The sequence below is a fragment of the Centropristis striata genome, chromosome 13 (assembly GCF_030273125.1).
Source record: "Centropristis striata isolate RG_2023a ecotype Rhode Island chromosome 13, C.striata_1.0, whole genome shotgun sequence".
Classification (NCBI taxonomy): domain Eukaryota; kingdom Metazoa; phylum Chordata; class Actinopteri; order Perciformes; family Serranidae; genus Centropristis; species Centropristis striata.
In genome coordinates, this window is record NC_081529.1 from 22827845 (window position 1) to 22841272 (window position 13428).

Consider the following 13428-nt stretch of genomic DNA (forward strand, 5'->3'; position numbering starts at 1 on the left):
TCTGAGAACAGGTCTGGAGCCTCGGCCATGCTGCAGGTCAAAGGTCACAGGAAATGTTAGCTGCGTCGCTAATGTTAGCTTTAAGTTTCACTGCACAAATATGGAATCTGTTAGCTTAGCTTAGCAACGGTGTCAGCGAGAGGAAACCAGAAAACTGTTTCTGTGTGTTCAGCACCAGAAATTCTACTGACAGTCATGGTCCTGAACTGAACAGACGCAGCAGGAAGTCACATCATGTGTTTACACAGACAGGAAACATGTGAACTATGTGAGAAGAATAAACAGAGTCACGGCGTCATGATGACTATAAACTCTAAAAATAAATATAGATATCAGACGCTCATTGGTTATTATTATTGGCTTCAGTTCATCTCTCTGATGTTTATGTTCATGTTTACGTAAAGATAAATTGAATGTTACTAAATGTCTCGTAATCAAAAACAAAACAAATGACAAACAACACAAAAGTCACACATGTCTGGTTAGCTTAGCATCAAGACTAGCCTGGATCTGGTCTTGATGCTAAGCTAAGCTAAGCTAAGCTCTGTCCTGACAGAGAGTTTAACCAGCTGCAGTTTGTAGTTTCTTCTTGTCAATAGTTTTTGGACTCAGATGATGTGTGAGTCGTGAATCAGACATAAACTCTGGTTATAATAACTAATAAAGTATCAGTAGTTTGGTGTGTCTTACCTCCCTCAGCAGCTTGTCTTTATGCCACAAATCCTGAAACTCAGGTTGGTCCGTGACGTCATCGGGGGTGGGGCTTCATGGGGCGGGGCCTCACGCCTGAGCTGCAGGTACTCACAGTGGTAAGGTGAGTCTGTCAGGTGTGTGTGTGAACAGGTGAAGGTGTGTGTGTGTGTGTGTGTGTGTGTGTGTGTGTGTGTGTGGTGGATCCTGATTGGCCGGTTCTTCTTCTTCTCTGTAAGTCAAACACAGAATTCTTCAGATTTTTAAACCTCATAAAATGAAATATGTTATTATATATAAAGTAAAAGCCACAAAGTGATTAAAACTGAATATTTCACTGATCCTGGAGCAGAACTCACCATGGAGATGTGTTCTGTTCCTCTTTTTTAATTTACAGAACACCAACAACAGTTATTTATAGATAACAAAAAGGGATAATAGCAGGCTGTCTGTCTGTTAACACAATAAACATGTATAACTCTCTGAATGGCATAGCTACGTATACTTTACACATAGTACATCATCATCTGACGCATACACAGTTGTGTTCATAAGTTTACATTCCCTGGCAGAATTTATGATTTCTTGATAAATATTTCTTGCCTTTTTCAGAGAATATGAATGATAACACAAAAACTTTTCTTTCACTCATGGTTAGTGGTTGGGTGAAGCCATTTATTATCAAACAACGTCAGCCAACTGTTTACTCTTTTTAAATAATAATGACAATAGAAACTACCCAAATTACCCTGATCAAAAGTTTACATACCCTTAAGATATTGGCCTGATAACATGCATACAAATTGACACAAACGGGATGAATGGCTACTTAAGGTAACCCTCCTCACCTGTGATCTGTTTGCTAGTAATCAGTGTGAGTGTGTGTGTGTATGTGTGTGTGTGTGTGTGTGTGTATGTATAAAAGGTCAGTGAGCTTCTGGGCTCCAGACAGACCCTTGGATAAAGATCCAAGGGATCGGACGGTCTGGAGTTACCTGGAAGTGCTGTGACAGTTAGAAGACGTCTGTGTGAAGTTAATCTATTTACAAGAATCCCCCGCAAAGTCCCTCTGTTAAAAAAAAGATATGTGCAGAAGAGGTTACAATGTGCCAAAGAACACATCAACTGGCCTAAAGAGAAATGGAGGAACATTTTGTGGACTGATGAGAGTAAAATTGTTCTTTTTGGGTCCAAGGGCCGCAGACAGTTTGTGAGACGAGCCCCAAACTCTGAATTCAAGCCACATTACACAGTGAAGACAGTGAAGCATCATGATATGGGCATGTTTCTCCTACTATGGTGTTGGGCCTATTTATCACATACCAGGGATCATGGATCAGTTTGCATATGTGAAAATACTTGAAGAGGTCATGTTGCCTCATGCTGAAGAGGACATGCCCTTGAAATGGGTGTTTCAACAAGACAATGACCCCAAACACACTAGTAAACCAGCAAAATCTTGGTTCCAAACCAACAACATTGATGTTGTGGAGTGGCCAGCCCAATCCCTGGACCTTAATCCAATTGAGAACTTGTAGGGTGACATCAAAAATGCTGTTTCTGAAGCAAAACCAAGAAATGTAAATGAATTGTGGAATGTTGTTAAAGAATCTTGAAGTGGAATAACAGCTGAAAGGTGCCACAAGTTGGTTGACTCCATGCCACACAGATGTGAAGCAGTTATAAAAAACTTTGGTCATACAACTAAATATTAGTTTAGTGATTCACAGTAAATCCTAGAAACAAAAAAGTTTGTACAAAATAGTTTTGTGTTTGTAAAGTCAACGATAGACACTGCTATATTTTTGAACACACCCCTTTCAACTAATTGCCCAATTGCACAGACTTAAGAGCGTGCATATCACGAATGCTGGGCCTTGTTGGTTTTCTGAGAATCTGCTGCACCTACTGGTACCTTGTTTGCCATGTAGCAATAAAAAATATGCTAAAAACCTGGATTAATCTGGTTAGTCACATTGGACTGCTATTATTTTGAACACTACTGTACATACATATGTTTATAATTCAAAACTTCTGGAACAAAGTCATTTGGAGTGATGAGACCAAAATGGAACTTTTTGGCCACAACCATAAATGTTACATTTAGAGTCAACAAGGCCTATGATGAAAGGTACACCATTCCTACTGTGAAACACGGAGGTGGATCGCTGATGTTTTGAGGATGTGTGAGCTGCAAAGGCACAGGAAACTTGGTTAAAATTGATGGCAGGATGAACACAGCATGTTATTATAAAATACTGGAGGCACTCATCAGCCCGGAATCTGTGCATGGGACATACTTGGACGTTCCAACATGACAACGATCCAAAACACAAGTCGACCTGTCATTGGCTGCCGCAGAATAAAGTGAAGGTTGTGAAGTGGCCATCTCAGTCTCCTGACCTCAATATCATTGAGCAGCTCTGGGGAGATCTCAAACGTGCAGTTCATGCAAGACAGCCCAAGAATTGACAGGAACTGGAAGCTTTACCATCTGAGAAAATAAAGAGCCTCATCCACCACTATCACAAAAAACTTCAAGCTGTCATTGATGTTAAAGGGGGCAATACACTGTATTAAGAACTGGCATATGTAAACTTTTTTCAGGGTAATTTTTGTTGTCATTATGATTTAAAAAGAGTAAACACAGTTGTTTTGTAGTGGTATTACTACCTCTCTTGAGTGAGAAAATGAATCAAAGAGCACGTCGATGTTCCTTTTCGTTTTCTTTATTATAAGACATCAAAATACACTGCCTAGGTACAGCAGGGAGAACACTTTGTCAATATTGAGGGCTGCTGAAAAAAGGGGTCCCGTCTCTAATAAAGCCCTGAGTTCTCTCCCCTTTTTCTGTCTGTGTCAGGGCGTATTTAAACAATTCTGTAAACAAGAATTGCAACAACCCATCGCTTCAACGTATGGAGCACGTTTTCCCTGCACGAGCACAATGCTAGGTCTACTTTTAACCTGAAGACGAGTTGACATCACACAGCAGAAAGTTATATTAATTGAATTGTTTTATTGTGCTGCTACTTATAATACATTATGATGAGACTGTTAATGTGAAGTAAATCAAATACCACAATAAAAACTCCAATCACTAGATTACTTTAACATTTATTTTAAACACATTAACTTTGGAGACGTTCTTATTGGTGTTTTTATATTTTATATCTCAGGGTTGTGCTATATCATACCGTTCATGATACCTGTATATTTTTTATATAAAAAAATGCATATCGCGAAAAAGGCAACATTCCTACTTCTTGACAAAATAAAATCATAAAAATGTTTAATCACCTTTTTTGTTAAATCTTGATGTGAAAAGCTAAATGTAAAGGAGTAAGCATACAATATTTGCCTCAAAATGTGAAGTAGAAGTATAAGTTACATAAAATGATTATTTATATTGATAGATTTATGTAAGCAGTGCTTTAATTTAGTTAACACATGCCTTATTTTAACTACATAATATACTGTTATAAGTTTAATTAAAAAAAAAGTAATCACTTTAAATTGATCATATATTTTATGTTAATTCTCAACCTGTAAAGTAGCTAAAGCTGTCAGCTATATGTAGTGAAGTAGAAGTATAAAGTTACATAAAATGGAAATACTCAAGCAAAGTACAAGTACCTTAAAATTGTACTTAAGTACAGTACTTCAGTAAATGTACTTAGTTTCATTCCACCACTGCTCATTTATTTGCAGGTGTGTATGCACGTACATATACGTAAACCGCCTTCAAAATAAAAGCACTGCTGGTGTATTGAGAGGGACTAATAATGTCATAGCAATGTGAGAGGTTTAATGCGTAAACGTTTCCGTGACGACTTAAAGCTCACAAAGACTGAAGAAGAACTCAGAACCAGAAACCTTTTCATTCTTTATACAAACATTTCATACAGAATAATAAAACAAAAAAACTGGTTCTTCAGCTGATCAGAACTCCAGGACTACAAATCACATCAGCCATCACTTCCTGCTGCTTCGCCTCCAAAACATCCACAGGAAGTCTTCAGAAGTCTTTGTAGTGAAGCAGCCTACACAGACACAGACACAGACACACACACAGTTTAAATAAGAACTAGAAACTTTCTAAAGAAATTTTGAGTGTGCTTGACTCTGGCCCGTGACTCTCACCCATACGTTACTAGATTACAATTTGAACTGTTTTCAAAATGGAAAAGAGGAAGAAGTCATGTAAGGTAATAAACCAGGTGTTGGTGTGTGTGTTTGTCTGTCTGAAACTAGTGTGCAACTCGTCAGTGTAAACTGACAGATTTCAGTTAGTGTGTGGGGTGGGGTGTGTGGCCACCAATCAGAGCAGAGCAATCAACTGAAATCAGCTGCTACTGTTACATTTGACGCCACTCAGACAGAAAAAACAGCTGTTCCCCTCGAACAGAAAACATTTTTGTCCAAACCGTAGCTCTTATCATTGAACCGACTTCACTTTGAGCATCCTCAGTTCTTCCTTAACGTCTACATATGTGTTTTTGAAGAAAAATTAAGAAATTGTTTTTAGGGCGATCGAAAGAAACTGGTACCTCTGCTTTTCCTCCAGAAATGTTCTCTCCTTTTTTACCATGGCAGTCTATGAGGCTGTGGGTGCGTGTTGGTGGATCATCTGTGCATCCTACACCCAAACTATAACCCTGACAGCATTACCAGACCAATGTGAATGAGAAGACCAATTTTCCTACGTTTCTATGTATAAATTATTTCTGTAGAGTGGCATCTCCAGCCTCGAGCGCAGTTTCCAAATTTTAGCTGGTCGATTTGATACCTTTTTATTGTATGTGTGACCAAAACTCTGGGAGGAGTAGTCGACCGAAAAAAACATGGAAGAAACGGAAGAGTAATAGGAAGAAGCCCGGTGGAGAGAATATAGTGGCTCTTACAAGCATACTCAATTATATTTTTGTGAGATCTAAAATGAGAAGTGAGACTAAACTAAGTGTGTGTAGTGATGAGGATCTGATTGGCCGTCTGACCTGAAGAGAGGGGCGTGTCCTTTGTTGTTAGCCAATGAGAAGAAGCCACTGTGAGGAGAGAAGTCGAGACAGCTGGTCCGATAAACGACCTTCCTCCTGGAAACCGGGAAGTTAGAGAAGACAGACAGGCTGGAAAGGTGCACCTGAGAACAGACAGGAGGGACAGAGAGAGAGACAGGTTAGTGTCCAGCTGTTCTCTCAGCATCGTTTCCTCATGTCCTCGTTGACGGCGTCTCACCAGGCGGACGGCCTCGTCCTCGGCTCGGGACGCGATGGCAAGTATCTCAGAGGAGGGGTTAAAGGTCAGCGAGGTGGCCGAGGTCAGCAGGTTCTTCACCGCACGCAGAGGCTTCGGATTGGACGAGAGAAGACATGCCTCTTGAGAGTAGATGTTGACCACGCCCGACTGAGAGCTGACATGCAAAACATAAATACACTCAATAAATAAATAAAATGTTTATATTTACAAAAATAAGTGTTTCCCTGTTTGACTGCTAATTATTATTTTCTTTACATCTCAGATTATCATTTTATCAGAATACAGACATTATTCTGTATGTATTCTGTAATTATTGTGTAAATATTCTGCATTTATTCTGTAATTATTCTGTGTTTATTCTATAATTATTCTATATATATTCTTTAATAATTCTGTATTCATTCTTAAATAATTCTGTAACAATTCTGTATTTATTTTTTAATTATTCTGTATTTATTGTGTGTACTGTCCACAGAGCTGTAAGCCAATCAGAGAGCAGGATGCTGAGTGGGCGTGTCTCACCCGCAGGCGAGGAACTGTCCGTTTGGTGAGGTGGCGATGGAGGTCGCTGTCACACAGCCGTCATCAGAGAACCTGCTGACGCAGCGTCTGCTGCCCCGCACGTCCCACACATACACCTGGCCGTCCTCTGCACACACACACACACACACACACACACACACACACACACACACACACACACACTTTAGTTACATGACTGACAGGAAGTGGATGTGATGTCACGGTCTAGACTCACCTGAGTTGGCGAAAACTTTGCTGCCGTCATGAGAGAAAGCAACGCCGCTGACATCACCGTTCATCTTCAGACTACACACCACCTCCTTAGTCTACACACACGAAATACACACACATAAGAAACACACACACACACACTTTTTATGCCAAAGTGACAAGTAACAGCAGAAGAGGAAGAGTAGGAGGAGAGGAGAGGAAGAGGAGGAGAAGAAGCAGAGAGGAGGAGGAGAGAAGAGGAAGATGTGTGACCTTGAGTGTGAGGAGGTGCAAGTATCCGTTGGTTCCAGTCAGCAGCAGAGCGTCTCCTTCAGGACACACAGAGAACTCCTTCACCCGATCCTCATTCAGACCTGAACACACACACACACACACACACACACACACACACACACACACACACACACACACACACACACACACACACACACACACACACACACACACACACACACACACACACACACACAAGATCACAAACATGACCTTTGACCCTGGCTGACCCCTAACAGTGACCCTTGACCCCAGCTGACCTCTGACATGTGTGACGGGCATGACCGTGCCCTGCATCATGTCGTACAGGTAGAACATCCTGTTCCTGAGGCTGGTGGCGATGACGGTGTCCCCGCCGCGGCTGAACCGCGCCCGGTGGACAGGGAAGCGCTCCAGGTGGACGCTCTGGATCTTTGGGTTGGTCTTCCCGTCCACCTGAACACAGAAACAAACCTGTCAGCACGTTGCTCTACGCCACTCTGAGACGCTCTACGCCGCTCTGACGGCGGAGCGAGCCGATTGGCTGAGCCTACCTGGAACAGAGACACGGATTGGTCGAGGCCAGCCGTCATCACCACCTGAGCAGAAGGGTGGAACTGAACTGAGGTCAGTCTGTCCTCAGAGGGACGGGCGCTGTTGGCATGGAGACACTTCTTCATCTGAGACACAAAACATGATCACATGATGGACAGGATGAAGACAACAATAACAATAATAAGAATGATATTAATAAATAATAGTTACAATAAAAAATAATAAGAACAATGAACAACAATGAATATTAATAATAATTAGAAACAAACAATATTAATACATATTATAATATTGATTTTAATACAATAATAATAATAATAATAATAATAATACAAACAAATAACTAATATTAATAATAAATAGTAATAATAATAATCATAATAATGTGTGTGACCCTCAGGACTCCGCTGGGCAGACGGTCTGAAGACGCCACAAAGTTTCCCGTCCTCCTCAGCAGCTCGTCGTCCTCTTCATCATCATCCTCGTCTTCATCTGCTGCAGCAACACACACACACACACACACACACACACACACACACACACAATAAAGAAAAGGGAAAGTTAACTTCATTATTAGATCAGCAGATTTCTGAATGGAGTCTGGTGGGAAGAAGAAAAGTGATTTTACCTTTTCTCTTCTTCTTCTTCTTGCTCTCTGCCCAGGATGGAGCTCCTCCCATCGACCTCTGGAACCTGAAACACATACACACTGGTAAACATGTGTACAGGTGTGTGTGTGTGTGTGTGTGTGTTCAAGTGTATGTGTGTGTCTCACGTCTCTCTCATCCTCTGCTGCAGTGTGTGTTTGGTCATGGTTGACTCCGCCTCTCCTTTCATCAGGTCTCTACGGTAACGATGCTTCATGTCCACCCTGAAATACAAACATTATTATTATATTATTATAATATTTAGTTATTTAGAAATATTATTTGTATGATAAAAACATATTATAATAGCTATTATATTTACTGTATTATATTTATTTATTTTTTAAATATCTGTATAAAAATAACATAATAATAGTTATTATATTTATTATTTATTTAATACTTGTATAAGAATTAATTATAATACTTATTATATTTATTGTATTTTTATATATATTTTTTTATATTTGTATAAGAATATAATAGTTATTATATTTATTGTATTATGACTTTTTTAAATTAATATTTGTGTAATAAGAATATAATACAATATAGAATATAATAACTATTATTATATTTTTATTATTAGAACGCAGACAGACAGACAGACAGACAGACAGACAGACAGACAGACAGACAGACGTCTCTTACTCCTCCTCCAGCTCGTCGTCATCGTCCACCCAGGCTGCCTCTTTGCTCGGCTGCAGACGAGTCTCGTCATCGTCTTTGTCGTCATCGTCTTTGTCGTCATCGTCGTCTTTGTCCTCCTCCAATAAGGTCTCAGTCGTCTCCTCCTGCTGCAGTGACAGGAAGATAAGATAGAAGACAATCAGCTGAGTCACCTGAAACGTCTCTAAAGTTACTGAAGTTACTCCGTTCTCAGACACCAAATCCAAGATCACATCAAATCTACTGAATTTTGAATCAAGTCTGGCACAGTATAAATATATTTACACAGAATAAAAATAATTTCAATCTAATTTAAAAAAATATATGTTGCTCTCAGGAACATACAACGAAGCTGATTAGCAAGAGGACATAAAATCTGCAGGATTATGAATGAAGTCTGGTACAGCAGCATCCTGGAGACAGTGGACAGTGGATAGTTGGCGGAAAATGTACATTTCAGTTTTAACTACAAATTATTAGGATTTATCATTTAATTTTGAATGCAGTCTGGAACAGGAGCTTGAAGAGTTAAAAGTAAAAGAAAGAGTTAAATATATAGACAACATCAGAGTTTAGTACGACGCTGAAGTTGGCCTCCGATTCAGCACTTTAGGGGAAATTAACTCATTGTGCAGTGAGACTGTTTGTCTGATCGGCTGTTTTTTGTGACCCTTCTTGATGTGAACCTGATGTGAGACATTTGAGGTAAAACATAAGCTTTGCCTGACACCTACTATTGTATCTGTCAAACTTTTATTTTATTTGTGAAAATTCTAAAGGGGAGATTTCACCATTTTTGTTTTATACCTAGACCTCATTAGACCAGGTCCAGATCAAAACCACTGTACCTATACCTTATTAGACCAGGTCCAGATCAAATGCCACTGTACCCAGACTTCTCAGATCTGGACTGGAGTATCCTACAAAGGCTAAACATTCATTCATAGTCTCTGATTTGTGAAACCTTTATTCTATTTGTGAAAATGCAATAAAGGCACATTATACTGTTTTTTTCAGCATGTAGACCACTTTGGACCAGGTCCAGATCAAAAACCACTCTCAAAGAGTTGAAAGCTCCCCTTTAGCATTTTCAGATAAAATAAAAGTTTCACAGATACAATAGTAGGTGTCAGGCAAAGCTGATGTTTTACCTCAAATGTCTCAAAAGTGTTCACATCAAGTAGTGTCGCAAAAAACAAACAGCCGATCAGACAAACAGTCTCACTACACATCGAGTTCATTTTCCTCTTCGGGCCCGAATCAGAGGCTGGAGAATCAGGGGCCAACTTCAGCGTCGTGAGTTTAGTGTTGCTGTGAGCCTCTGAGACCCTCTGGAGGTTTTTAGGAGACAAGACTCTTCTAACAGACTGAGTTCCTGTTAAACTCAATCCGGACCGTAAAACCATCAGTTTCCTGCCCGGGGCCTGGTGTTGTTACCTCGGCCAGTCTGACCAGCAGCTCCTCCTCCGCTCCGAACAGCAGATCCTCCAGCAGCCGCACCGACCCGTCCCCCCGCCGCAGCGCCGCCAGGCTGGACGCGTTCTTCCGCCGCAGCTCCTCCTCCGCCCCGCCGCCGGTCCCCGGAGCCCGCTCCCTGGTCCCCGGGGCTCGGCGTCTCTTCTTGGCCGGTTTCTGCTCCTCTGTCACCGGCAGCTTGATGACGTTCACGTCCTCCATGTTGGTCAAATAAACCCAACTCCGGGGAGAACCCTAGAGATTCACAGATTAACAGAAACTCTAACCTCTCTCACTGTTTATGTTTCTCCTCCACGTTCAGCACCAACATGTGCAAGCTGCTGTTTTCCTTGATCTGCTTCCGGTGCGATGACCTCTGAACCAACCGGCCGGGAAAATAAAAGTCTGCCCCCTAGTGTCACTGACAGGTAACGGCCTGACTCCAGAAATAATAATAAATATACTATAAATAAATACTAATAAATACACTATGAATAAATACACTCTAAATAAATACTTATAAATACACTATGAACAAATACTAATAAATACACTATGATAAATACATTATAAATATTAATAAATACATTATAAATATTAATAAATACACTATAATAAATAATAATACACTAAAATAAATTATAATAATTACACTATAAATAAATACTTATACACTATGAATAAATACTCATAAATACACTATAAATAAATACTAATACACTATAAATAAATTCTAATAAATACACTATAATAAATACTAATAAATACATTGTAAATAAATACTAATAAATATAATATAATAATAAATACACCATAACGAATTACTAAAATACACTATCAATATTAATGAATACACTATAAATAAAAATGAATAAATACACTATGAATAAATATTAATAAATACGCTATAAATATTAATAAACACACTATGTTAAATACTAATACACTATAAATAATTACCAACAAATACACTTTAATTAATATTAATAAATACACTATAATGAATATTAGTAAATACACTATGAATAAATATTAATAAACACTATAAACAATACTAATAAATACACTATGAATAAATATTAATAAACACTATATACAATACTAATAAATACACTAAAATAAATACTAATAAATACTCTATAAATACTAATAAATACACTTTAAATTAATATTAATACACTATAAATAAATACTAATACACTTTAACTAATTACTAATAAATACACTATAAATAAATACTAATGAATACACTAAACAAATGTTTATAAACACACTATAAATAAAATTGACTTGACTTGTTTCTAACAGACGAGAGGAAACAGAAGAAATGAGAAAACAATGAGTTTATTCAGACAGCTGCAGTTAAAATACAGAGAGAGAGGAGAGGGGGAGAGCGAGAGCGAGAGCGAGAGCGAGAGAGAGAGCGAGAGAGAGAGAGAGAGAGCATGCTGTTAACTGGATCTAATCTAATCACTACAGTTAGTCAGTCTGTCCATCAGAGGAAATAAGTCACTTTAAACATTATTATTAATAATAATTATTATGAACACGTTCTTGTTTGTTTAGTAGCTTTTTACAATTAATGACTGAACAAGATTTACAGCAAAGAGTTTGTAAGGCAGACGGGGGGGGGGGGGGGGGGGGGGGGGGGTCCTGTGGGGGGGGTCCTGTCGCAGTTAAACACCAACAGACACGTTCAGTCGTTTTCTCTGTTTCACTCTTATGGCTCAACGTTAAATTGCCAGACTTTTGAATGGAGTCTGGTGGCAAGCCGTATCCACCACATCATCTGAGAGGTGATCAGTGATGCTTGTCCTGCACTCAGAGAACTCAAATCAGCATGTTTTTGAATGGAGTCTGGTGAAAAGTGACGTCAGATCCATCATGTTAAATGTGCCATAGTTTGAGTTTCAGGTAAGACTGAAAAATAATAACACATTAATCTGTCATTTGTCTTTAATGATTCTAAGTTTTATATATAATTTTTTTTTAATCCAATTCAACAATAAAAGGCAGATTGTTTGTTTTCATGAAGAATTTAACCATTCTATGTATTTAAACCTGTTTCATCATCTTTCCTGAACACGACGAACTGACGAACGTCTTGAACTGCGACAGAAACACAAACAGAAAATCATCATCTTCAAAATCATTTGAGATTTTTTAAACCTGGAATGAAAACATGAAAAGTGCCGAGTCACAAGATTCAGATCAAACCTGCAGATTTACATTAAAATAAAAAACAAACATGAAAGAGAAACAATATTAAAGACTAATTATGATTTAAAATCTTAATATCTGACATGATGAACGACTTCTTTCTAATTATAGATTACAACTGACTTCTGGCACATTAACAAGTCTTCACTGTGTTCCAGCACGAGTCGAGGACTGATGACTTCAGATCGGACTGATGACATCGGAGCGGCAAGGAGGGAAAACTCATCATATAACTTTATTCTTTACATTTGACTCATAATTATTCATAAGATCATAACATTTTCTGGCAACCTTTCCGTTTTATTGTGTTCAATAACAAGCAAACTTAGAAAAAACATCATCAATCTGACAACACAAGAACAGCATTTAGAAAACGCTGCAAAGACCACACCACAACACAAGTGTTTCCAGAGGAAACTTAAAAGTGATGCACATGTCTGGACACGCTTGATATTCTCACGTTATTTCAAGATAATGATAATTTCACGTTATACCGTGATATATAGAGTTAACCTGCTAGCCTGTATCAATCACATTACAGTTAAACAAATCAAATAAAGGAATGATACACATTTTAGTTGGTCTCTCTTAACAGCATCGAGGTGGTCTTGGTATTGCTTGCGCGCTAACATTAGCACGCTATCGAATCACCGGCTAACGTTAGCACGCTATGATTGCCGGCTAACGTTAGCATGCTGTGATCGTTATAACATGAAAATATTATCTTGAAATAACATGATAATATCAAGCGTGTCCAGACATGTGCATCACTTTTAAGTGTCCTCTGGAAACACTTCCGTTGTGTTGTGGTCTTTGCAGCATTTTTTAAATGCTGTTCTTGTGTTGTCAAATTGATGAAGATGTTTTCTCAGTTTGCTTGTGTTTTGTGTATTTGCATGTGTTTTCTTAAGTTGCAGTGCTGTGAGCTCTC

At 38.7% G+C, this 13428-nt stretch overlaps 2 protein-coding genes across 4 annotated transcripts in view; both read right to left on the reverse strand.

Annotated features, from left to right (window-relative positions):
• LOC131982751 (zinc finger protein RFP) overlaps positions 1–756 on the reverse strand; it is a 6367-nt gene extending 5611 nt beyond the window's left edge. The window contains exons 1-2 of one of the 2 annotated variants that reach the window (XM_059347342.1): positions 691–756; positions 1–30 (exon numbers count right to left, since the gene is read on the reverse strand). The exon at positions 1–30 is cut by the window's left edge and continues 79 nt beyond it. In XM_059347342.1, coding sequence (XP_059203325.1) covers positions 1–29 — 29 coding nt within the window. In that variant the 5' untranslated portion in view covers position 30; positions 691–756. Of the gene's footprint in view, positions 31–191; positions 443–690 lie in introns of those variants that run through there. The other variant, XM_059347343.1, reaches the window with a different exon arrangement.
• A 3807-nt stretch (positions 757–4563) lies between these two features.
• Positions 4564–10619, reverse strand: utp18 (UTP18 small subunit processome component). 2 transcript variants are annotated; one of them, XM_059347346.1, is made up of 13 exons: positions 10260–10619; positions 8805–8950; positions 8282–8377; positions 8135–8199; positions 7901–7998; positions 7506–7631; positions 7233–7407; positions 6952–7052; positions 6704–6794; positions 6469–6595; positions 5926–6100; positions 5688–5830; positions 4564–4733 (listed from the first exon to the last, which is right to left on the reverse strand). In XM_059347346.1, the coding sequence occupies exons 1-13, from the start codon at positions 10497–10499 to the stop codon at positions 4709–4711; spliced, it is 1608 nt and encodes a 535-aa protein (XP_059203329.1). In that variant the 5' UTR covers positions 10500–10619; the 3' UTR covers positions 4564–4708. The 2 variants fall into 2 exon arrangements, with proteins under 2 accessions (XP_059203329.1, XP_059203328.1); XM_059347345.1 differs by having other exon boundaries at positions 7901–8001.
• Positions 10620–13428: the final 2809 nt, after the last annotated feature.

Coding starts and splice junctions, on each gene's coding strand:
- utp18 (XM_059347345.1), bottom strand. CDS start 10,499: ATGGAGGACGTGAACGTCATCAAGCTGCCGGTGACAGAGGAGCAGAAA. Junction 8,378..8,804: donor GACGACGAGCTGGAGGAGGA/GTAAGAGACGTC, acceptor TTTGTATTTCAG/GGTGGACATGAAGCATCGTT. Junction 4,734..5,687: donor GGACACGCCCCTCTCTTCAG/GTCAGACGGCCA, acceptor GTGTCTGTGTAG/GCTGCTTCACTACAAAGACT.